At 39.8% G+C, this 25243-nt stretch overlaps 1 protein-coding gene across 1 annotated transcript; it reads right to left on the bottom strand.

Moving 5' to 3' along the window:
- Positions 1–4759: 4759 nt before the first annotated feature.
- LOC119548506 (zinc finger protein sens) lies at positions 4760–24817 on the bottom strand. Its single transcript, XM_037855786.1, has 5 exons — positions 23749–24817; positions 13516–14323; positions 12421–12822; positions 11430–11611; positions 4760–5874 (listed from the first exon to the last, which is right to left on the bottom strand). The coding sequence occupies exons 1-5, from the start codon at positions 24209–24211 to the stop codon at positions 5504–5506; spliced, it is 2226 nt and encodes a 741-aa protein (XP_037711714.1). The 5' UTR covers positions 24212–24817; the 3' UTR covers positions 4760–5503.
- Between the last annotated feature and the right edge of the window lie 426 nt (positions 24818–25243).

Genomic DNA, 25243 nt, shown 5'->3' with positions numbered 1-25243 from the left:
CAATCGCTAGCAAATCAAGTGCCGAGTTGGGGGAATAGTGATTCCGATTTCGATTCGTATTCGGATTCAGAATCAGATTTAGATTCATCTGTCGCGAAGCTCTGGTCTGAAGTCTCTGCAATGGATAAATGTGATTTATACTCCGCTTTATGTAAAAACGTCAGCAACAATTCCGGCAGCAGAGCACAAATTAACTTCGGCGTGGAGTTGGGCCCACTCCAGGGCCAGAAAGTCGAGACGTGTTCCGTAATTCAATATCCACCCGCCAGAAGATGCAGTTGGACCGGCAGTCGGATTCAGGGGCTCAGAGGTCACATTTGGCAGCCAACTCGGTAAGTATTCCCAGAGGATCCGAATAATTTCCTACCCTTGGCACTAAGTATTATTGTGCATTAGAGGACTAATAAACAGGTTCGCAGTTGTCCTCGAAGTCCTGCTCCCGCTTGCTCATTCATAGTTTGTCTGGGACTTTATACCTTCTACGTGATTTACGGCAATAACTCATCGTGCTCATCGCAGACACGAGCACTCCAAGGTACTCTACGCTCGGGGAAAATCATGAGACAAATAAATCAGGAATACTAAATTAATTCACTTTTCTTTTCTAGCTTCTCTTAATTAAAGCCTTGCTGCGGGCTGTGTTATATATCTACCAACTTGGGGGCATTTATGACTTTATTGGTGGATTTTAAGCTGATATATTATTTTTTAGGTCTCATCCAAGGTAATTTAAACCAAAATAAAAGCATATAGATAATGCAATTTAATAAATGAAAATTATCAATATAAAATATGCGTTTATAATGAAAATATTAATAACTAACTAATAACTATATATATTAATAAACATTAGTATTTGAATATAGTGGATCTTGTAAAAATACCTTATAGCATCGAATTTAAAACATAACATTGTTTTTGTGCATTCTGTAAAAATCTTTTATACATTTTTAAATAATTTATAATTTATAATTAATTATATACTAAAAAGAAGTAATTGAAGTTACTTAATAAAATATAATCAGTTAAATTTTTAAGATATAAACAACTCTTATAATTTTCTAAATAATTATTAAGAAATAAAATATTGACCAACTGGAAGATTGTATAATTTTATTTTTGGACAGTCTTCGATTACAATTATACTCTATCCACTTGGCTAACAATGCAATATCCGGATTGTTGTGGGTTTTAAAACAAATTTTACAGCCTCTGCAGGAGTATCTAGTGCGCTTTGTTGATGTTTGTTCTAGCGTGGCCGAACCGCCCTAATGTCGACTTATGACACCAAAAATGCTCAATTTTCAGGAGTTGCGCTTTCCTCAGTCGACTGAGGGTGCGGGAAATGCACGAGGATAAGGGATATCAACGGGGTTACAGCTGAATTAGTCCAGTGGGATTGTGCTCAGGGTCGGGGCGTTTTGTTTTTGCTTTTGTCAAGGCAAGACGCACTCCCTTCGCTAAATAATCACGCAGCGGGAAGGAGCGAACAGCCTCAGCCTTGCAACAATTGAGATATTCAATTGGCAACAAGCGCCGCATGCAGAGGCACTACACTGCGGGAAATAAAATAGGGATCGTTAGGATTAAGTAAATATGGAATTCATTGAATGTTACTCAAGATAATTCAAAGTAAAAATGTAGGTCAATGTACATTGTACATATGTACCTTTAAAAGTCAGAAAGATTAGTGGTAACTTAGTGGTATGACCCTATAAACCTATATAATTATATTTAATTTTTAAAATATATAAAGATGGTTGGTATAAAACCCCTGGCTTTTTTGTAGGACAGTAAATTATAGGATTATTGATAAAACTATTCCCCTTATCTATTTTTCCCAGTGCATAGCAGCAACCACCAGGGCAATCAGCCACCACCCGATCCCGCTGAGCGAGCGATTAGTTTGGGAAGCTGTAGCTGCCCGATGTTGCGCATCCGTGAATTACAATTGCGGTTTCCTCGCCTGGCGCTACATCGGAATCAAGGGGGAGGATTTGGGATTGAGTCAACTGCCACCGGAAAATCACTCCAGTTGTGCGTGTTGTTGTTCTTTTGCCCGGCCTGCACTTGAAATTGTCAGCAGGTGCTCACTGCTGTGCCTTGTAACAACATTTGCAGTTATAGTGTTACACTTAGTTAACTTAGCACTGCAGTTACGGCCATCGGAGGCGGAATCAATTTAACTGCATTTGGCAGTCGATTGTCATGGCGATGATTCGATGGCCCTGTGTGTTTGGGCCATTAATAAACATTTCGTCGTCTGTTTGTGTAATAAAAATGCAATTCCCATTAAGTGTCCATCTGGGGGAGGGAATGTTTCGCCACCGACTGATGACCAGCTGAGTCAGTTGGGGGGAAAATGAAATGGATTTTCAGGGGCACTTCGATGAGAGGTCAGTTCAATGAGGTTGGGGCTTTAAGTGTAGCCCCCTCAAACATTTAATATATTTTGATTTTATACAATAAGTGATTATGAAGCAGACACTGCAATATTCTGTGCTATTCGACTGAACTGTTTCGCTATTTGATTTAGTGTTTTAATGGAACTCGCTTTAAATAAGTATTACAACATTGAGTAATGCATTTAGCTTACCTACTTTTTTTTTAATTAATGGAAATAGTAAAATTCAATTCGAGGTTAAATGCATACAAATAAATTTTGATTATATTTTTTTAGTACAGAACACGATAGTTTAAAAACTATTTAGTGAAACGGTTTCAGAAACTCCTTGATAAGAAATATGTCTGTATGACAAGAAACACAAGATTAAATGTATATTTTTAAATATAATATTACAAAAAGTTTTAGGTCAGAGAGTGCACACCAATATTGTATCAATTGTTCTGAAATAATATAAAGCAGTAACTACAGTTACTTAGCCCAGTAAAAATGTATTCGAAGATCTTTTCCTTTATAGCATTTTATATTTTACAAAAGAGTTTATTCCCACCTTGAGTCCAAATTTTGAGTAATTTAATAATACTTTTTTCACAAATAAAGGGCAATTAAGATCCATTGTCTTATCCGACGTTTCAGTTCGTGCTCAGCCGGAACGAAAATGGCCAGCATAATCGAGTTCGGAGATACAAGAAAAGGGTGCAAAGCTGTTGAAAAGTCTTTAGTCATCGCCCCAAATGATTTTCATGTCTCAGAGCCATAATGATGGCGGCAATAAATTCGCATTAAGATCGCCTTGAGTAAATTCATTGGCACGCAGATGGTCTTGTGGAATGACTTCAAAAACACAGCCACATTTGAGAAGAGCTGATCCTGACGGAACCGATTTCCCGCCCCATTTTGGGTTTGAAGTACCTTCGGCTAATTGCGTTTAATTCGTTCAAAGAACCCGCATTGTGACTCCATAACTTTTGCTTTTTGTTTTGTGCAATCGTAAAAACGCTCGCTCAATCAATAATGTAAAGATCAGCTCCGTACTATTTTCGATTCCACTCGCTCAACTCGTGCCTTTCGACGGAAGTTGCTGATTTTGTGACTTTTTCAGATCGTTTAAGATTGATTGATCAATGTTTTATGATCACCAACGCCTCGGTCGACGACTCGCCCATGGGTCGTTTGATCTTGGGGCTTTGCTTTTGTTGCGGGCGGCACAAGCGTTTGTTGATTAAATCGCAGGATGTTATCGATCATTGCATAAATTAACATACGATTGCGCCCTTCGAACCATTCTCCCCGTCAATTTGCTATTAATTTTTATTCGAGAATCCATAATCGCCGTCAACACTGCAAATGTGCAAACATAATCGTGGGAATGGCGATATATTTTCTATAAAACTATCTGATAAATAACATATTGAATTTCAATAGTTTTTACTGAGAACTTTTCAAAAGACTTTGTAGTTTAACATTTTACTTCATCACCTGGTATCATATTCTATACATTTTCTAAACAATTTCATTTTACATTTCGTCGCTATACTCACGTACCCGACCTTTTTATTTATCTTTATAGAAATTGTCATACATATGCAAAAAAGGGGGAAGCCACGAAAAGTATCTCACCGTTTAACGTAAGGTAGACAGAAATATTTTTTATTGATGAAATTGGTTTGGCTACAGCTCAACTCCATTTGCAAAGTAGACAATTTGCCGCTGTGCAAATTGCAGACTTGGGAATAGTCCGCTTCTAGGAGGAGGAGAGGATGGCTTATGCTCGCCAACTTCACCGTTTGCAATTTATATATTTTTTATTGTCAAATTTGGTAGAGACACAAGCTCCCAGATGAAGATGGAAAATGGCATTGGAGTTGCAAATGGCTGGAAAGTGTGGGCTGGGTGGTTTGATGGCTTACCCTTGTCTCGTACGTGATATTTGATATCTGCGGCTGGACACGTTGGGGAATAGAAAACAAATTCGAGTGGGCTTCACCCACTCATGATTAAATCATGCGAGTTTGAATATTCTTGTTTATAATTCTCAGGGATAAACGTATGAGTTTTTAATATTTATATATGCGTGTTGACGTTCAGGGTTATTCAAAAGTCCTTTATGCAATTCCCTTCTCAGTTTGCCTTTTGAATTCAAAAAGTCCTTGTCCAACTTCTTATTGACACTTTGGGTGATGTGTGCCTTTTGGTTTTCAAATTATATTAATAAAGGTTAAACCTAGCTATAAAATAAGTTCTGAAAAATAAATCCACTCTATACACAAACCCAAAAACAACTCTCATTTCATATTTGCTTAATAAATTCAATTTATTTTGAAAACATAAAAATACTTAGAATGTAGATTAATTTTCGTCTTCATAATTGTTATGTTAATATTACATACATTATTTTGTTGAACATTAAAATGAAAATATATTTATATATATTTGTTTAGCGGTTTTTACATACATACACATAATATGTATAAATAAGTTAAAAAATTTATTAATTAGACTAAATTCATTGGAATGATATAATATCAAAATAGTTTGCATAATACAGCGATTTAGTTAAAATTTCACAACTATCTAGAAGCGAAAACTTGGAACATTTTTGTGTTGGTTTTCACGCTTTCGAATTGTTTTATATATTGGATTTAATTTGTTACATTTTACAAAGTACGACACGCACAGTTCATATTGATGGAATTTCTTAATTTGATTTTGATTTTTAACTGGCCTTCGTGGCCACAGCAATACAAACTGACAGACATACATGAAGAAAAACATGGAAACTCCTTTTGTTCTGGAATAGCTTTGGTATGTTCGTAAGATGGCAATATGATTACATTTTAATGAGAACTTGAGACCGACTATAGGTAGTGCTTGCTTTAATTGATTTTAATTTGTCTTTGCTATTTTTCTTTTTTTTTGGCAACATTGGAAATATTTATTTTAATCGTTTAACTGGCTGGCTTAAAATTATTTAAATTGTTTTAATCTTTTCTCTTTGGAGTTTTGGTTTCAAGCAGGGGAGAACGCTTGGCGAAGCATTTCACTTCCATCTATTGCACAATGGTTGCGGTTGATTTGGATTTCGGATTGGTTTTCAGGTTATACCAGCAGCGAAACCTTCTGGCAGTTCAGGCTGCCCATCGGAGGAGCTCCTCCGTTCGTGTTGACCGAGTTGACCGCACTGGCTCCCTGATTCCCCGTGGAAACCCCGGCTGGCATTGAGCCGGCCAGCTCGGCAGAGGCCGCCGCTGCCGCCGCCGCCGACATGAAGTCCACCTTGCCCAGGTGGACACGGAGGTCCGTGTGCTGCGTCTCCTTGTGCCGCCGCAGGTCCACCTTCCGCTGGAAGGCCTTGTGGCACAGCTTGCAGGAGAAGGGCTTGTAGCCGGTGTGCTTGCGGGAATGCGTTATCAGGTTGGAGCTCTGGCTGAAGGCCTTGCCGCACACCTGGCACTTGTGCGGTTTCTCACCTGCAACGAAGGAAGAATAGAATGTTAGTGGAACTCATTTGGTTGAAGTTGAATCTATGAAAAATGGGGACTCATTGGGTTCATTCTTAGGTGCAATACGTAACTGTACGCCTATATCATATCATTAATTTTGAGCTTAAAGATATAAACGTACATAAAATATAGTTCATAAGACTATCTAAAAATATCCATGTAGTTATGCAGTATTAATAGTTAAAGGTCATTTATAAAGAGGATATGCCCCGTTTACAAATTATATCATTCATTAAAGAAAACATTTACAAAGTAGAGTACCTATTAACGTAATAACTATCACCTATCTTGATTGACAAGTATCAAAATAATAATATTATGTAATAAAAGAGCTTTATCTAATGTTAAATGAAATCTCTTTCTCTATTTAAACCTGCAATTATATGTAAACTTCTGTCTTTTAAATTTTAATATATTTATAAGTATACTATCATACAAAAGATATTCCCATTCATAAATACACAATATTTGGATGTGATACGAATGTAGTACTAAATCCTTTCCTTTAGTCTTAAGGGTATCGCGTAAGCTGAATTACTACTAACTACTGTCTGTCTGAATTCTCAACCAGTGTGCGCCATTTTAGCAACTTTTGTGCTTCCATGATTCCTCCCCTTGGTGCACACACACACATCGCATCTCGAGCGACAACCCCCAAAAAAAAGCGTATCGTCGCCAGACAGAAGCATTCCCCAACCCACCCACTTGGACCCCAAGACTCCATGTAAGTCATCTCCGCAGACCGCAGGCAGAATCTACATCCACCGCCCTAATTCCATTCACCATCAGAGAATCAGAGGACGAAAGTCCTGGAGTTTTTTAAATTTAAGCTTTTTGGTCCATCAGTGTGATGTTCTGTGGTTGCGCTCGCATTTAAAGTCGGAATTTTCCTTGTCCTGATAACATTTTAAAGCAATTTTGTGGGGTTCTTTTTTTCTCCTTATGCTTGTTTCAGGGCTTCCCCCATTTCTGCGCTTTATACCCCATTTATTGCTCATTTTCATGCTGTTGAATTTTTCATTAGAGATTTGAGAGGAAAGCTGCTTTCGAAATGAACGATTTTTCTGGAGCCAGAAATGTCGTGAAAATATAGCTGGATATAATGAAATCTCAGTAATTACAGAGGAAAAGAAGGAAATATAAATGGAATTTTGAAAGCTTACATTTAGTTTGAAGTTGGGGAAAGTTTAATGGTGGTCAGATGTTGGCATTAAATTTGTTTTTATACAAGGAGTAGTGTATTTTACCCTTTATAGATATTTATATTGAACTTAAGAAAGTAATTTGGCATTGAACTTCTTATACCATACATTACTAAGCTTCTTATTTATTTTAAATCAAAATTATTTGTATCTAAGCTTCTAATATATGTGAAAACAAAAACTTTGATTAATTATATTCCACTTTAGAAAGTTATTTGGCATTGCATTTTTTATACTATTTATTACTATGTGTTATTTTTAATTAAAAACAAAATTATTTGTATCTAAACTTCTAGTATAAGTAGAAACAAAAACTTTGATTATATTTATTTCCCGTCTGCACTCTTTTCTGGTGCTTATGATGGTAGCCACGCATATATATTCACTTATAGCCGCCTCTTATCTGTAGCCCTGTATTGTATGAAGATAGTGGCATAGACTTGTTGGGTTACACTTTATGTACTACACCCATACAGTTACACTCGCACACCCACAAACACACACTCGTAAAAATATATATAGCAAGAGATTGGGGGCGACGGCAACAAAATAACGACGACAACATGCTAACTTGTGAGGACCTGACTCTGTAGCTCCCTACCGAGAATTGGGAAAGTGTATATAAAATAAACAGAGATACGGGTATATAGAAGGGGGAGTAAAAGAGAGAGAGAGAGAGAGAGGGGGTGAGTGAAAGAGAGGGCTGCGGATCCAGCGAAACGAAACGGAAGACAGCTTCGTTGTATATAATGGAATTGCAGCGACGTGATTGTGAAACATTCGACCGTAGGGATGTGCTCTGATTCAACTTTCAGCTCCCGGGGCATGAGGATTTCTTTTCCTTGAGCAGAGGGACTGGGTGGCTGGGTGGTTGGGAGGTTGGGTGGCTAAGTGGAAGGTCGAGTCGAGCAACAGTAAAATTGAGCAGTCAGGCCGGGAGCCTTCTCACCGAGCATGCCTGGATGCAGAATCTGGCTGGAGGAGGGTTCCTTCTCTTGGGTCCATGGCTCGGGGCACGTTCGTGCACTATCGGCACAAATAACGTCACGTAGTCGCAGAGATTATAGAGCAGCTTTTATTATTTATCACGGCCAAAACGACCCACGAGCACTAACGAGACCAAAAAAAAAAGAATAGGGAAAATGTAAGGAAATAGAAAAATCCCGTCGGCCGTCGGTGATTTCGAAAGAAAAGTGGGGTAGGTGGACTTGGTCTCGAAGGCTATAGCCCCCGTATACGAAACTTATGTACATATCAGGGGCCAGCTTTATTTTTTTGCCTGCTTTTTCAAGGTATTTTATTGCCGCACATTGTGGAAATACTTTTAAATCTTGGCTGCCTTCCGAATGGCTTTCCTTTTAGTCTTCTAATATTTTAAGCTTTAGTTTGCTTTCCGTCCTTGTGGTTCTCTGAATTTTCCTCCTAATTCAACACGTTCGCAACATATTTGGTGGCTTGGCTATTTTCGCTAAGCGGTGGGAATCAAATCACGCATACGCCCTGTGGAGCGACGGCGAAACAGAGGGGCAAATTGCTTTGGTTTGATTTGGGAAATGAATTGAAGCAAACTAGCAGAGGGTCAAAGAGGGTCAAATGTATATAAGAGGAGAAAATATTGTATTGCACTATAAGATAAAAAGGAACACCTTTTCCTTTGAAGTTTTTTAAATTTATAAGAAATGCAGTTCGATAGTTTGGCTTTTAAAAACCCTAATTATCTTTTTTCATTCCGTGTATCTTAAATTTTTAAAAAGAAAATAAAGAATTGACTTTACACCACTTTTAAAGCATTCCTTTAGTTTAAATTATCGATTTTGCTCTACCCAAAGCGCCTTTTGCACCTCAGACACACTAAGATTGAACTTTGGAATGGAAAACAAAAGTCATGAATAAATAAAATATTCCTTAAATGTTTTTTTCTCCTCCTGCTTCTTTTATAGCGCATAAATTGACGAAAACGAAAATCTGAGGCAAGGAAATAAAAGCGAAACACACCCAAAAAAATGAAACAAAAAACAGAGGGAAATGCGGGCAAAGCACGGACTAAGCATATAAAACATTCTGCCAAAAAGTAAATACGAAAATGCAGAAGAAACCGAAGAAGTGGTTCCGAAAAATCACATCAGATGAAAGGAGGAAAAATCTGCTGTCTGGGATGGAAACACGTCTCGACACAAGGAAGAAAATTAAGGATAAGTCGTAAGGAAAGCAATGCGAACCGAGCGAAACCAAAGAAAAAACCAAGGCACTTGGATGGGAAATCTTGAAATGTTGGGGCCAACATAGCCACATGTGCCTTTGGTGGGATGGTGTTTTTGGGGCCCCCTCGACGAGAAAGGGGGAGGCACACGTCCTAAATCGAAGACGGCAAACGATAAAAATGTCTGGAATATTTCTCTTTCTCTCTCTGCATGTCTGTGCGGGTTTTGTAGGGGTGCTGATTTCTCCTTCACTGATTTCACCAGACGCATCACGGAGGAAAGTCTGCTTATTAGAGGTTATTATCCTTGCCATTTGTAAACTGATTTCCAGCCCAACAGGAATTTCGCTTTTTATGCTTAATGATCCAGTGTGCGTATACAGGAATGAAATCTGAAGCAGCAATACGGAAATGATTACAGGGAATGAATTTTAATGTAATGGCCTGTCGAAATATTGATCTGTTTTGGAAATAGCTTTGAGCTTTATCAGAGGTGAAATGAAGAATTTAAAAGTTTTTCGATTTACTTAGCGTCCCTTTTAATGAATTTTCTGTGTCTGAAAATATACGAGTAGTTTAATCTAATTATAAAAAATAATTGTTGCTTTAAGGACCTATTAAAAACATTTTGAATTTTAAATTCAAGTTATAAATCACCTTTATTCGTAAATATATCATCACTATAATCTTTTGTTGTGGCTTAACGATTTAAGATCATCTCAGGAAAAAGATCCTAATAATTTTGGAACTACTGATAAAGGCCTAAATACCATTTCTTTGGTCTTTTCAATAAATAAGAAACAAGCTTTAAATTATGTAATTAACTTTTATAAAATAGAAATTAGTAGCTTTATCTTTAAGAGAATTGGAAAACTTCCTTATAGTTTCTACTATACTAAAACATAAATTTCGGTTCAGTGTGAGTGCGGTTTTAAACTAGAACAAATCGCATTTGAGATTCGACATTTTCACGTAGCCATCAAGAACTTGAAATCGATGCTAATGTGAATGTGTCGGCCCCACCCAGCGACATTCTCCCATTTGGCAGTTCCTTTTTGCCCCGTTTCGCAATGGCGTTTCAGTTCCGTTTCGTTTTCGGCTTTTCGGGGGTTTGTGTGTGCACCTGCACCTACACCACTGCACGGCGTCTATGTGTGCGCCTCGTATTTGTTATTCGTGTGAGTGCGCGCGTATAAAACAGGAAATCAAAATCTCTTGACTAAATTTTTCATTGGTCGGCTGTGATTTCTCAGCCCGCCTTTCTCTCTCTCTATCTCTCGCGCTCACTCTCTCTCTGAGTGCCGGTGTGTGTGTTTGTGCTCTAGAGTATCTGTGTGCAGGCCTTCCAGTATATAGATGGATTCTTTCGGATTCAGATTCTTATCACTAGCAGTTCTCTCTCGCTCTCTCACCCTGAATGCCTCCCTTGCGATTTCCGGAGAGCAAGCTGGGTACTCTTTCAGCTGTCGTCTGCTCCATTTTTTCGAACCCCCCTTTTCGACGCCCCCCGAGATTTCGCTATATCTGGTTCTGCCGATGGCAACTGTAATTGCAACTGGCGACTGCGGCTTTTGGGGTGGTTCGTTCAGTGCTTTGATGGCGACGCTTCCTAACCCCCCTTGAAAGCCCCCCTTAGCCATCCGTGATACCATTGCCTGCGTTTGTGTATGGCGAAATTCTTTAAAGTTCCTCTTGTTTTGGGTTAGCATTTTGCATGAAAGTCCCCAGAAAGTCTGTGATTCATGTCACTCTTTAATACAAGCTAGTGAAATACTAAGCGGTTCGCCTATAACACTATTACAATTTACTATTTTGTGTAGTAATTTGTTTGTAGAAATATTTCTTGGTTCTTTAAAATGAAATTGAAGACCTAAAATCTTTAAATATTTAAGTAAAGTCAGTTCCTAAGTATAACAGATCCCTAATAAAAACAGTTCTTAAAAATAAAAAAACATTGTTATCTTTAGCAAAACTATTATTTATCAAAACAATGTTTAAAATGTCCTAAAGAAAAAGAAACTTTGTAATCATTCTTCGAAAATGTTCTTGTTCTCTGAAATATATGCACCAAAATGGTTCCCACTTTAGTACCCCATCATATGCACAACTGAGTTGCTTACCTGTGTGGATGTAGGTGTGCTTCTTCATGTCGCTCTTCTGGTGGAACCGCTTGCCGCAGTAGTTGCAGGGATAAGGCCGCGTGTCGCTGTGGATGAGGAGGTGGGTGGACAGGGTGCTGGAGCGCTTGAAGCGCTTTCCGCACTGCTTGCACTCGAACACCTTCTCCACGTTGTGCACCGCCCTGAAATGGAGAGGGGTAGAGGGTGGGTGGGGGATTAGTGGGGTCCCAGTAACGAGCGACGCCGTAATTAAGGTCCGGTAAGTCCCCAAAGGCGGAAGTGGACGTGTTTTAACTACAGCCACAAAGGCAAACATTTGGTCAGGCTGAAATCCAGCCATTTTGGCTAAATTAAGTAATGCAAAGTGTCCGCTACTGTCCCAGGCAGGAAGACCACTCGTTACACTCGAAAAAAATATGAGTGTTATAAATGAAAATATAAAAAAAGCTATCACTATTGTCACACCATCAATATAACAATATAAATATATTTGAATGCAAAGTTTTGTAATTGATTGTATTAAAGAAAATTCTATTTGTCTGAACGTAAAATATTGAAAACTGAAAAGTTTTTATTACATTTATTTAACTCTTCTGTAATTTTGACACTGAAGAGATTCTTGAATCTTGATTGTTCTTGTAGAGTCGAACTTGAAAATGTAACTTTCACTTTCTTTAAAAAAAAGAATATATATATAATTTTAGAAAAATTTAAATATACAAGTTATAAAAACTTATTTTACTCTAATAACTTTAAACGATTTGATTTTATATAAAGTTGAGGTATTTAAACACTTAGTACGATATTAAATTATGGTTTTTCAATCATTCTTATTTTGAATTATACCATTAATAGTATTAATTTATACCATTAAATAGGAATCAAACTATTTAAAAATCGTTTTTCAACTGTCCTATTTTTTCGAGTGCTGGCATGCAGTGGCTGACCCTGTTCCCCCGCCCCCCTGCGGTGGGTGGCATTCTACACATACCTGTGCTGGCTGAGGCTGACCTCGTGGCCGAAGGTCTTGTTGCACAGCTCGCAGGCGTAGGGCTTCTTGCCGTGGTGCGTCCGGCGGGAGTGGACCTCGAGGCCGTGGGGCGTGGAGAACATCTTCTCGCACTTCATGCACGAGTACAGGTCGCTGAATTGGTGCAGGCCCGGCCACTTGGCGGCCATGTGGTGGAAGTGGTGCAGGTGGGGCGAGTGGGGCAGGCCGAGATGCCCGCCGCTGGGTGGCACGCCCATCCCACCGGCCACGCCCACGCCGACGGCCGCCGCCGCAGCTGCTGCCGCCGCCGCTGCCGCCGAGGAGTTGTTCTGCCCGGCGGATTGCAGCGGCACCATCAGACTCCGCAGACGGAAGAGATTTTCCTGCGAATCCGGATGGTAGCTGTGGAAACACATTTAATTGAGGCGAGTTAATTAAAATGGGTCCCGAGCTGCAAAGTCTCTAGATGTGCATTGCTAAAGGAGCGAAATAGAGCTAATCTGGTAATGAAATTGTGCTTTCAAATGTGTTTTCATCTAGTCATTTAGCTCAAGAACTATATTAAAAAGGCATTTTGTTTATGTAACATTTAAATGTGTTTAATCTGGTAATGAAATTAAACCTGAAAATAGGTTTTCATTTAACTTTAAAATCCAAGAACTTCATATATTAAATATGCATTTTATATTACAAAAAATAGTTTTCGATTGACATACATATGTACTATGCTAGGCATTTCTTATGAAGTCTGCAGTATTTATTGGTTTCAATTTAACCAAAAAGTGTGTAAAAACAGTTTTCCTATCTGTAGTTTTTTCCTGCATATAAAAATAATAATCATTTAAAAAGAGTTTTGGAACGGAATTTTAATATCATTCTGAATAGACCTTTCTTAGAAGCATGCCCTGGTAACTGATTACAATATATCTGGTATTATCTCTGTATTTTTAGATAGGTTATATAAACAAATTAAGTTTTTCCTGAAAGGTGTAACTCAAAAAATAAGACTGAAATGGTACCTTAAATGATCGATTCGATTTGATATCTTTTTGGCTCCCTCTAGTACCAAGGATCCTTATGGATAGTAACGCTTACCCTGCTCCCAGACCGGATTGCTGTTGTTGCTGTTGCTGCTGCTGCTGACCTTGGTGGAAGGCGACGGCGGCGAAGAAGGGCAGGGCGGGCGAGAAGAGTGGTCGCTGGAACATGGCCGCATCGTAGTTGGGCGGATATCCCTGGCGCATCGCCTCCAGCGGATTGAAGGGCATGGCCAGTCCGCTGGCGGTCAGATGTCCCAGTGGCGGACTCCTGGGCGTCCTTCTCGCCGGCGGCTCATCCCTTCGTAGCAGAGCGGAAACGGAAAAGAGATCCGACTTCTTGGATCCTATGCTACGACCACCGCCATTGGCGGTGATCAGAAGTTCGGAGGCGGAGGCAGAGGTGCCGCTGGGCGAGCTGATCCTCGGACTACCGGGTGGCGAGTCCACCTCCAGTTCCACGGACGAACTGCTCGAGTGCGAGCGGGAGCGGGAATGGGAGCGGGAACGGGAACGGGATCGCGAGCGGGAATGAAGGGAGTGGTGCGATTCCGCATCCTCCATGTCGATTTGCGAGGAGCAGGGACTGCGGGATCTCGACCTGGAGCGGGATCGCGACTGGCGGCGCAGCTTCTCGCTGGCGCTGATGAAGGCCGGCTTGGAGCGCTGGGGAAGATGCGGCTGCTGCTGCTGTTGTTGTTGTTGCTGGTGCTGCTGGTGCATCTGCTGGTTTTTGCTAAGCATCGAGATTGAGTTGTTGTTGTCCTCCAGGGAAGTCGGCGGCTTCAGGCCAACGGCCGCCGCCGCCATCGCCGTCAGTTGTTCAGTCTTGACCAGTCTGCTTATGCTAAATGCTAGCGAGGCATCTGGAAAATAGAAGAAGGAGAGGTCTTAGTCTGAATTCATTTGATACTTTTGAAACGCAGATAAATTATGTAATAACTTGTTGAGGGAAAACCAATCTTGTAAAAACAGCAATGCTCTTTCTCTGCCGCAGCACAAAAGTTTACCATTATATATGTACGTATATGTAATCCCCTTCTTTGTAGGTATATTAAAACGATGTTAATAAAAATAAATATAATAAATATTTCTATAATGTAATATGATAATTGTTTTGCATAATGTAATGTAAATTACAAATGTAACCTTCCAATACAAGGCTATAGAAATAAAACCAACTATATGAGTAAATACTATAGAAGATATATTCCATGTATTTGCATTTTTCCGAAGCATTGGAGAGAACTCTCTTAGTCGATCGTTTAGCAAAATCAGAGCAAAGCATATGCCATACCATCAATCACTCACTGAGAAAAAAAAGGGGAAGGGAATCCACCTGTGCAGCCTCACACACGAGATCGCCCTCGTATGTGTGCCAGTTGGCGGCATATCGAATTTCAAATGTAATTATTTTCGTATTCAATCGCCTAATCCACCTTACATGACCATTAATTCACCCTAATCAACGCATCCTTCCCCTCTCGTGAACCGCTTTCCGCATTTGACATCAACGCGTCATCATTCGGCATCGTCACCCCGATATCTTTGGCCAGCGATGATGGCCCCGGACACAGATACAAATCCGTGTGCGGATACGGCGCCGGCGCTCAGGGTTGAAGTCGGCACGCCCCTGGACAGGAGCAGCCACCCGACAAGAATTTCGGTTTTGAGAGCAACCTACAAAGTCATGTGTATTACATTTTGTATACCTTTTCGGGAAAACCTTTTTAAGACTATTAATAGTTTAAGATAGGAAATGCTTATTGTTTTAAATATTGTAATATACTTTCTTTTTTATTCACGAATATTATCTTAGTAGTACCTCAATTTAAATATATTTTTTCGATTTTTTTTGGTTTTTCTGACTGGTATTAAATTAACTATTAACTATAAATATATTGAAGTAAGTATAATAAAAAGATTTAATTTTCCCACAAAATTCCACTCAATTATAAAACAAAATCCTGTGCTGGGTCATCAGAAAATGATTTCTAAACATTTGCCTGGTGCACCCTACAAAATACACATCCTCGGAGTCTATCGCCTGTCGAAATGAAATAATAATAATGTGCGTTTAAATAGAACATCTGTTCGGTCCGCACTCGGCTAAATGGAGCATGACAAAACAGAAAACACACAGCGTTCCGGAGAAATCGGGGAATTCGGGGGGAGGTTGGGTTAGGAACTTCGACTCCGGCGACATTCTGCGTGTGCAAATTGACGCAGGCGCAAAAGGACAGGGGTGGTGGGAAAGGGGTATTCCGTATTCCGTATGCCAGCCAAGTGAAAACCGCGACGCGGGCTGAGGCCTGAGGCGAATCGAATGAATGAATGAATCTGCATCGCAACAAAAGAATAACAATTTGACAACATTCTAATTCGCCACGCAGATAAAAGTAACTGCCAAGAGGGCGGGGGAGATGTAGGCGGAAAATACGAAAATACGGGGGTGGAACTCTGATTCCCGGCCATAGTCAAACTCATAGTCCGTAGTCAGTGAGGCGGCAAAACGCAAAGCCAAGCAAATATAAACAAAGCCCACGCACTAAACGCAGGCAGGGAAAAACGTATCCATCAGATACTCGGATACAAATGTTGGGGTGGCTGCTCGCCCGCTTTTCCTGCTTTTCCTGCCGGAGTGTCAAGTGTTTTTATTGCCCTTCTGCTGTTGTTGCAATCCTCACTCGTGTTATTTTTGCTCGAACTTTGGTCTTGGGATTTCGGTTTTTGCTTCTAAGTGCTTTTAAATATGGAAATTGCCCATAATCCAGACCGATTTGGATTCGTTTGATCATCACTAAGTTTGGTTGTATTACAAATTACATGGTGTCTTTGAATAAAATAGTAAAGTAAATACAAATTTATTAATTGTTTAAAAATATCTAAGCCGTAATAAAAACTAATTGAAAAGTTCGTTTGAAACGCTATATAATTTATTAATTTATTTTACTCGATCAAATAACTCGTTAAAAACAAATTCCTTAAAAAATTGGAAGCTCCAGGAATATTACAACTTTCCAAAGATTGGTTTTCTAAGCAACCCATAGGCATTAAAAAATATCAAAACACAATATAAATGCGTAAATATTGTTTTTTGTGTTCGAAAATTGATTTAAGTTCTTTTTAAAATTTCATAGAAACGTGAGCCTTATAAAAGCCACCTTATGGCAGGCAAACTTCATCCTACCCTTCCTCTAAAAATCTAAATTTTAATCATTGACATTATGGCAAATGTGTCCCGGTACAACCCAACCCTTTCCTTCTAATTATGTACGCAATCGTCCCGAGAGCATTTCCACCAGCCAAAAACAAATTCGAATCGAATGGAGGACGAGACAATCGCACAACCACCAGAAGGAAGAGCTGGGTAGGGGAGCTCAGGCCCACGCCATACTATATATAGGAAATAAAATTGGAAACGTTTAACGGTCGGTGGAAACTTGTGGGCCGAAAGCAACCCCAAGGAGCAGGAGCAGGACCAAAGGAAGGAACGGGAGTTGGGACCAGGCCAGGACAAGTGGCTCTTGGTGGCTCACGTAGAGCGACTTGTTTAAACGATAATAATGAGCTTAAGCATGTGCCCGATGTCGCTCCAGGGTGGCGAGTCCTTCGGCTGCTGGAGGCTGGCAAAGTGGCATCAACGACCCCTCGACGGTCGGCAGTAAAGTCATAAATTTGTGCACATTAGACATAGGCATGGCCCTCGTCCACCCCAAGCACCCATCTTCTATGTTCTCCTCCCCCCGGATTCGACGTTCATCTGTTTTTATCCGCCCGGGAGCAATATTCACGCACTCCACGCACTTGTTCACATAAAAAGGAAGAAGGTAAAATAATTATTCGACACTGCATGGTAATTGAAATCATTGTTATCCTGCGCCCTGTTTTGTGTCCTCCCACCCATTTACAGGCTTTTGTCAGGATTATTATTGTTTGGGGGCGATTTGCAGCCATTACAATTTGGTTTGGGTTAACGGTTTGCCTACAGGAGGTGTTAATATTTGGAATTTCATTTATAATTACTTGGCAGCCTGTGAAAGTTGGCGGGGTGTTATTATAAAAATTGTTTTTCAAATATTTTGGAAATATTTCTTATTGCTTTTGGTACTTCAATTTAATGAGCTGTTTTTTTGAAGTGGATTTTTATTTAATGTTATTTTAATAATAGTTATAATATATAGTTATGTATATACATATATATTTTTAATAAAGAGTAATTTTTAAAGTAAAAAGAAAAATTTAAACCTAAAGTATTTTATTGATTTACTTTAAAATTACTGAAAAAAGTATTGTTAGGCACAAAGAAGTTATCTAAAAAATATAAATAAGTGGAACAAAATACAAAAGGAAGGGAAACTTTTTTAAAAGCGTTAATGATTTCAACTTCCAGAAATACTTTATATTGCTTTTAAACCAGGTGTAAGATTGCATAGACCCATGAGCTCATTTTGCTTCCCAACATATTCACATTTCCTCTTAATTTATAACACCTCTTGATGGTGCAAAATCAGTAAATCGAGAGGCGCCGGAGTGAGTGCAAAGTATTTCGAAGGTATCGACTCGATTAAATCGACGGCTGAGTACTGGGCAACAGTAGTCGGGGGCCGACTGGTCGTAATATTATAAAAACAAATTCCGCTTTCGGCAAATATGAAAGTGGAAATGGCAAAAAATAAAAACAGCACAGTATAAATAATAAAGAGCCACGGCGATATGGCCAGAAGAGGGCCATAAACTGTGAACGGTTAGATAGATTAGGCCATGATTTGGTCTGTTGGCATGCCTGCGAATGTGAGTGCATGATTTACGGATTCGTTGAGATTTCGATTTCAACTTGGGTCTGGATTTCGATTGGGATTCCGATTGGGATTGGATTTCGATTTGGATTTGGATTTGGATTGCCTACCCCACTGATAGCATATCAGTTTGAAGAGAGAGGGCAGAGCTCTTTAGCCCGCATAAGCTCCACTCGTTGAGTGGTATTATAGGGGGATTGCGTATCCAAACACTCGACATATAGCTAAGCATATATCGCCTATCAGCTGTTGGTTTCGAGCCGTCGGCTGTGTGTCTTTGAAGCGTCTTGCAAATGTCGCCAATTGCAATTACATTATTTATTTTTACACTGCAAATCAATCAGGTTCTCGGCCCGGCAGAATTCCTATGACTGTGCCCCCACCGATCGCAAGCCCCTTCTCCGTATATTGCACCCTTTTTCCAGCTGCTTATCGCTGGGCAATAAATCAGAAGGCTATCTAAACTTTAGACTACAATTCCTTACCTTTTTCCTTTCGCTGATAAATTTCATTTAATTGGTGGCCGACGTTTTTCACTCTTTTTCCCCAAAACAAATTAACAGATGACCGTATAGTGTTTTATTAGAGCACTACGAACCCATTAAGAAATTCTAATAAAATAAGATAATATTTCCAAATAGAGGTTTTCATTTATAGGTGCCTTTATAGCTATATATAAAATCATATTTGATTGACTCGTTTCGGTTTGATTTTTGGGTTCAAAGGTACACATGACTCCCATTGTCCGTTGTACAAATTTAGCTGATATCATATGTGCAGACTGCTAGCCGGTTTATTGTTGTTATAAGCCGATATCTACTCTGGTAGCTTTTATGGCGGTACAAATTCGATATCGAAAATCGCAGTTCTTCATACTATCAGCAACGGGAATCGATCGGGGCACTTCTAATTTCAATATTCAAACAACGGACGTGACAAATGGCAATCGGGGTAGGGCTCCTACTACTCCTTTGCGCTGGAAATTGATTTTTCTTTGTCAAACATTCGAGCGATGATGATAAACCTGGACTGGATTGCAATCGAAGGCATAAATAACAACAAAAACGGGAACACATTGAGGAAGGGAACTCAACGGAACAGAACCGAACTGAACTGCCCTATAATATACTTTCTTAATGTTGGACGAACTATGTCTGCGGTCTGTGGATGATTGGCCTTTGTTTACTTATCGGTCGCTCGCTTATTTTATGATACTTTTACTCTTTCGATTTTACAACTGGCCACAGAGGATATTGACATGTTTAGATGTCGTTATGTATTTACCTCGGATCGTAAATCATAACGCGTGTGCGGTGTGTGTGCGTAGTTAACTATCTCTCACCCTCTGGCCGTCTGTTTTGTATCTTGCAGATACACGGGGTGTGGATTTGGCTTTCCTTTTATTTGGCTGACTGACTGACGGGCTCGGCTGGTTTTTGGATATCTTTATAGATTTACAATGCCCAATTTTCGTCTACTTGTGAGAAGTTGAAAAATATATGACAGGCGATGAGTTGCCAATGATTACGACGTGTGTCGTAAATATTTCATAAATATTGCTCTGATTTTCGTTGCGACAATTTGTTATTGATCAATAATGTACTTTGCAATCGAACTGATGAGTGGGATATGGCGTGTCAAATAATGAATGCACTGGAAACTATTTAAATTTATATTCCACTATCTAAAAAAAATAATAAAATAGTGGATTGTCTTTAAAAAGAGATCAGATGGCTATCATAAAAACATTTCTAAAAGTCCTTAGTTATTTTACTTTCTAAATTTAGTAAATGAGATTACCTCATTCTAGTCCAAAATCACTCACTTGCACAATGGTCCAAAGGTGTAATTTATAATTTTTTAAACCAATCAGTTCTGGGCTGACAAATACAAGTTTTCCTATAATTCTTTGAGATAAGCTTGTCTAACTCTTTTGACTCAACAGTTTATTTATTATATGTGATATACCGATTGCCTTGTTAATTGTTCAATTGTTGGGTGTGATTGAAAACGGCTTAACAAAATTTGTTATTAAATTTATTTCGGCGTATTCGTAGAACCATATAAAAGAAAAGCCCTCTACAACCCGTTAGACGATGCACATAAATCAGAAACTTAAATTTATATGTCTATTGCTGGCACCCGTTCTGATTTTTGGACTGATATCACCGGAAAAGTATGTCTCTGCGGGGGCGAATGCTTTTTGCAGCTGGGAATGAATCAATGCTGCTCTGAGGTCTTCGTTCAAGTAATTTGAGTACTGGCTGCCATTTAACCCATGAACCCTTCCAGACTATTAGTCGACTTTTAGTTTGGGTCCGAGCAATTTTCACAATTTAACTTAATTCGTGACTCACAAGTGCCGGTGTCAAAGTTCTGTTTTTTTCAGTCTACGCATTAGATCGAGAAAGGCAGTGGGCATTATTAATTGAGTCATACGTCGGTGGCGTATGACAAAAAATTAAGATCATCCACTTATGGGTGGGTGGGCTAATGGAATTTCGAGACGATATTTCTGAGTGACCTTTCGGGGCAAGGCTTGTGACTAAATGGAGAAATATAGTTCGGCACAGACGGCAACCTAGGATACAAATTATGAAGCCTACTTTCAGGACACAAGTATTCCCCACTTTTTAATCCACAAAATTTAAGAGCTTAAACTGTTATGCCCAACAGATTTCCACAAAGTTCCCGCGTCCCGTCAACAGTACGGGGCCAATCAGTCACCAAAAAGCCCTGCGAACTTCGGCCACATCAACCAATATATTGTCCCACCAAAAACCGAGAAAATATTCCAACAAACAAAGCGAAATTCATTTCCTCTGGAGAAAGGAAAAGGATAGGGAGCAGGGGAAAAGTGGGGAAAGCGGGTTGCTTGTCGCGGCAAACGGAATTGAAAATTCAGTGTGCGAATGTGTCTGCGTGTGTGTGTGTGCTTTTTCCGCATATCCATGTCTGTGCTGGAAGCGGTCGAGAGCTAAAAACATATCCGTTGGATACATGTAATGCCGGTAAATGAAATCCGCTTGTCGCTGCCCCGTGTGTGTGTGTGAGTGGGAAAATATGGGATGGAACAGAGAGTGAGTGAGAAAGGGAGAGACACTCACACATGTGACGGACTGTGTTGCCAATATAGCTTTTATTTCTGGAAAAATCGGCTTTCAATCTTGGATATTGGTTTGCTCGAAAATGTGTTTTCAAATAAAAGCGCGAGGAAAAATGTCCAAATTTAAGCTGAAGGGAACTTCTTTTTGGTTCAGGTGTATTTAAAGTGCTTTAACTTTTTTACCAGTTTAAATTTTAGATTTAAAAAATACTTTAAAAACTGGTTGTGGTTGCTTTTAAAGCTAACCTCCATCCCTTATGCAAAACTTGTGTTTAAAAAAAAGCATACAAAGTATTTGCTTTAAAAACCAGAAGAATTCTGGATACGCCACTGACTTGATAAATTGATAATAATTAAAAGGAGTAAACCCCTTTTTTCTAAAGGATACAAATTTATCAAAATATAATAAGCCAACTAAACTCAAGCCAAAGTATAATATAATAGTAATGATTAAACTTCGGATTATATGAAAAATAGTATTCTTAACAATCAATGGTAACCCAATTTTGGTCAAATATTATAGTTTTTGAAAAATATCTTAATTCATTTAGCTTTAATTTTTTAGATAAAGAAGAGCTCAATTTATTCGTTTTGAATCGAATATTTAGAACATAACTTTGCATATAAATAAGACAAATTTTAAGCAATTTTTTTTGAGACATAAGTTTTTAATTACATCGTTAAAAACACAACACACAATTTATCCTTTTTAATCTAATCATCTTCCTTTTGAATCCTTACAAAGCTAAATTGTGAGGACCATAACTGGCAGCACTGAGGCCTGGGGCTCCCGTGCAAACACTCATTCATTCATTCAATGCTCATATTTGAAATTCAACAGCGATGGCGATGACAACGGCGCCTGCACACAGATACGAAATACACAGACCAACCATACATGTGGATATGTATCTGGGCTGGACTCAACTGAACTGAACTGTGTATCTACAAGTTTGTCCGATTGTTTGCCGTTCGCCGTGGTAGCCGTATCTGTGTATCTGTGGTCCAGCTATGGATTTTTCAATCCCCGATATCCATTTTTCCGCCCCATGTCCGCACAGAAGATTTGCCCATTAAGCGCCGCACACACACACACTCAAACGGAATAATGAATATTTGCTCCTGCTGCCCCTGAACAATTTTTGTTTTCCACGCTTCCACCGAGCCGGGAACTTGGGCTTTTTTCCAATTAAACTGACACCGTGCAGCCTTTTGGGCTCCCACTCGGAACATGGCCAGTGCGATATTTAAAAATCACACATTATTCAAATAAATTTTTAAAAAATTCCTACATTGCCCCTGATCCGCCTTTGGGGGATTTGTCGCTGTTCGCCGCGGATTCGAGTTTCATTCTTTTTTTGTTTTCTTTTTTTTAATTAACTTGGGGAATATGAAATGTGGGTGGGCTGAACGGGTTTATGCCAATCTGTTCGGAGGCTGCACAAAAATGTAATTTGACAAATGTTGATATTGAGGGAAGCTCGAAAATATCATTGATTAAAACGAAACTGGCGACAATTGATTAAATAAAATCAAAATGAATCATGACAGGACTGTAAAGCTTTTTTTAAAATCTCATATCTCGTTTATATTAAGGAAGTTTATATTAAAGAATAATAAGTTTACTATGTATTACTATTAAAAATATATTTTTTTGTTGGCTTTAGCTTATAAGAATAAAATTTTTAATTATAAATCAAAATCTGTATCTCGTTTAAATCAAATAATGAATTGATACTCTCTGGTAGAGTGATAAAGGTTTTTCTAGTTACCTTGATATTTTTAAGTAATACGTACATATATATAAATGAATTGATAAGCATGAATTTTGAAATATATAATTAATTATTAAGGAATTACCAAATGAAACTTAAAATATTTTCAAGCATTCAATTTTCATTTCATTTTACAAAATCTTAGGAAAACATATCGTTTACGATTTTTGGCAAACGTATTTTTATAATGGCTATGTTACCACATTATTAGAAAAAATAATAATATGTTTTAGCACTCATAGATATAAAAGAATACCATTTTTATTTTGATTTTAAAAGAAGATTTATATAAAAACTCATAAATTTCTAGATAACTCTAGATAACTCAAAGATATAATAGAATACCATTTTTATTTTGATTTAAAAAAAAGATTTTTATAAAAAAACCCAACAACAACAACAACAACCCAACAACAAATTCAAGATTTCTAAGACACATATTTAGATTTTCAAAGAAGATTTATATAAAAACACATCAAAATGAAGATTACCAAGCCACATACACTTTTAAGTGATTTTCAAAATCCCTTACTTGGATTTTTTTGTAGAGGATGTAACACTCTCAATCAACTAACTGATATGAAACGATATAATATGATTTTCCGGCTTACCGTCGGAGTTTCGCTTCTTGGGCAGCACCGCTTTGAAGGCGGACATGGGTGCATACTCGTGCGGCGACGTGGATGCCGGCGGCATCTGTGGCTGCGGAGGATTGGAGTTGTGGGCCGGCTGCTGTTGGTGGTGGCCCAGGGCGGCGTCCGCCGACATCTGGATGCGCTGGTGGAGCAGCTGCGTGGGCGAGGGTATCGTGGCCATGGCGGTCAGGGCGCTCAGATCCCTCACCTGCAGCGAGGCGGAGGAGGCTGCAGCGGCGGCGGCGGCCGCTGAGGAGGCGGAATTCGAGGCCGACGACGACTGTTGGCTGGTGAGGAAGGAGCCGGGAAAGTCCGCCGCAATGGCTGGCTTAAAATTGCCCAGGCTGTAGTCGAGGGGCAGGTGGTGTTGGTGGGCGGGCGGTGCGGCCGGATGCAGTAGATGCTGACCGGAAGTGGCTTGCATTTTGGCCACGTCCATTTTTGGTTTAAGCACTGATTTAGTTTTTTTCTCTTTTCTTTTGCTTTAGTTACTTAAGCTTGGTTTAACTGGCTTTGGTTCTTTGGCTTTGGCACTGAAACTGTTTGGTTTTTACGCGACGGCATGGGGTTACGGTGGCGTATACGCAACGTGGCTACCGGAAGGAAGTGTCACAGATTTAGGGCTTTAATGCTGATGCTGCTTGGGCTGCTGCTTCCTTGGCTGCTGAGAGCATAACTGCTGGCTTCGGCGTCATCGAGCGGACTGAAAGACCGTAAAACCTAATCACGGATCCCGTGGAACGCTGACGCCGGCGCCCGGCCGAGAGTGAATCTCTGCCGCCGAGCTTGGAAAACTCTGCTGCCGCAGCTGCTGCTGCCGCTGCTGCTGGTGGTGCTGCCGCTTCTCTGCCGCACCTCTGCCTGCACTTGACTTTTAGCCGGATACGGACCACCATATATGCCAAGTGTTGCGATTTTCGCCTAGATTTTCGCAGCGACGTCGACGTCCGAAGCTTCAGCGAGAGAACGGCTCTCGTTACTTTATCTATATCTGTACAAAATACACACATATATGTGTATATTCCTCCCCGTTCGGATTGCTTTTGCTCCGATTTTACCGCTGTCAGCGAGCGTCCAAAGGCGACTGACGAGCGGAGCGGCCGCACTCGGCGTTTCCACTCAGCGGAAATGCTCTCCTCTCACCACCACCACCACTATTACGCCATGCCATACTTTGCAAGTGCGAGTGGGACAAAGGCTGGTTGTGATTCCAATTGGAACGGCGGAACGGCAGTTCCAAATGGAATCGGAACAGCCACCACCATTTGCCTCGCAGGCCATCTCGCTCTTTGGCCACGCCCCTTTCCAGCTGGCCATGGTTAATCTGGATTTTTTGGTAGCTTGTTGTTGGTATTTTTAGTGCGCATACCGCTTTGATTCGTTCAAATCAATGCGACCGCCGAACAATGGTGGTTGGGGGTATGTGGGTGGTGGGGGGTGGGTGGGCGGCAGGGGGTGGTGGTGCGTGTGC

Source organism: Drosophila subpulchrella, chromosome 2L, assembly GCF_014743375.2.
Source record: "Drosophila subpulchrella strain 33 F10 #4 breed RU33 chromosome 2L, RU_Dsub_v1.1 Primary Assembly, whole genome shotgun sequence".
NCBI lineage: Eukaryota > Metazoa > Arthropoda > Insecta > Diptera > Drosophilidae > Drosophila > Drosophila subpulchrella.
This window is presented reverse-complemented; position numbering and strand designations above follow the sequence as displayed.

Excerpts from the sequence above, each read along its gene's own strand:
- LOC119548506 (XM_037855786.1), bottom strand. The coding sequence starts at position 24,211 with ATGGACGTGGCCAAAATGCAAGCCACTTCCGGTCAGCATCTACTGCAT. Across the intron at positions 12,823-13,515 it reads CAATCCGGTCTGGGAGCAGG|CTACCATCCGGATTCGCAGG; the intron begins GTAAGCGTTACT and ends GTGTTTCCACAG. Across the intron at positions 11,612-12,420 it reads GTCAGCCTCAGCCAGCACAG|GGCGGTGCACAACGTGGAGA; the intron begins GTATGTGTAGAA and ends TCTCCATTTCAG.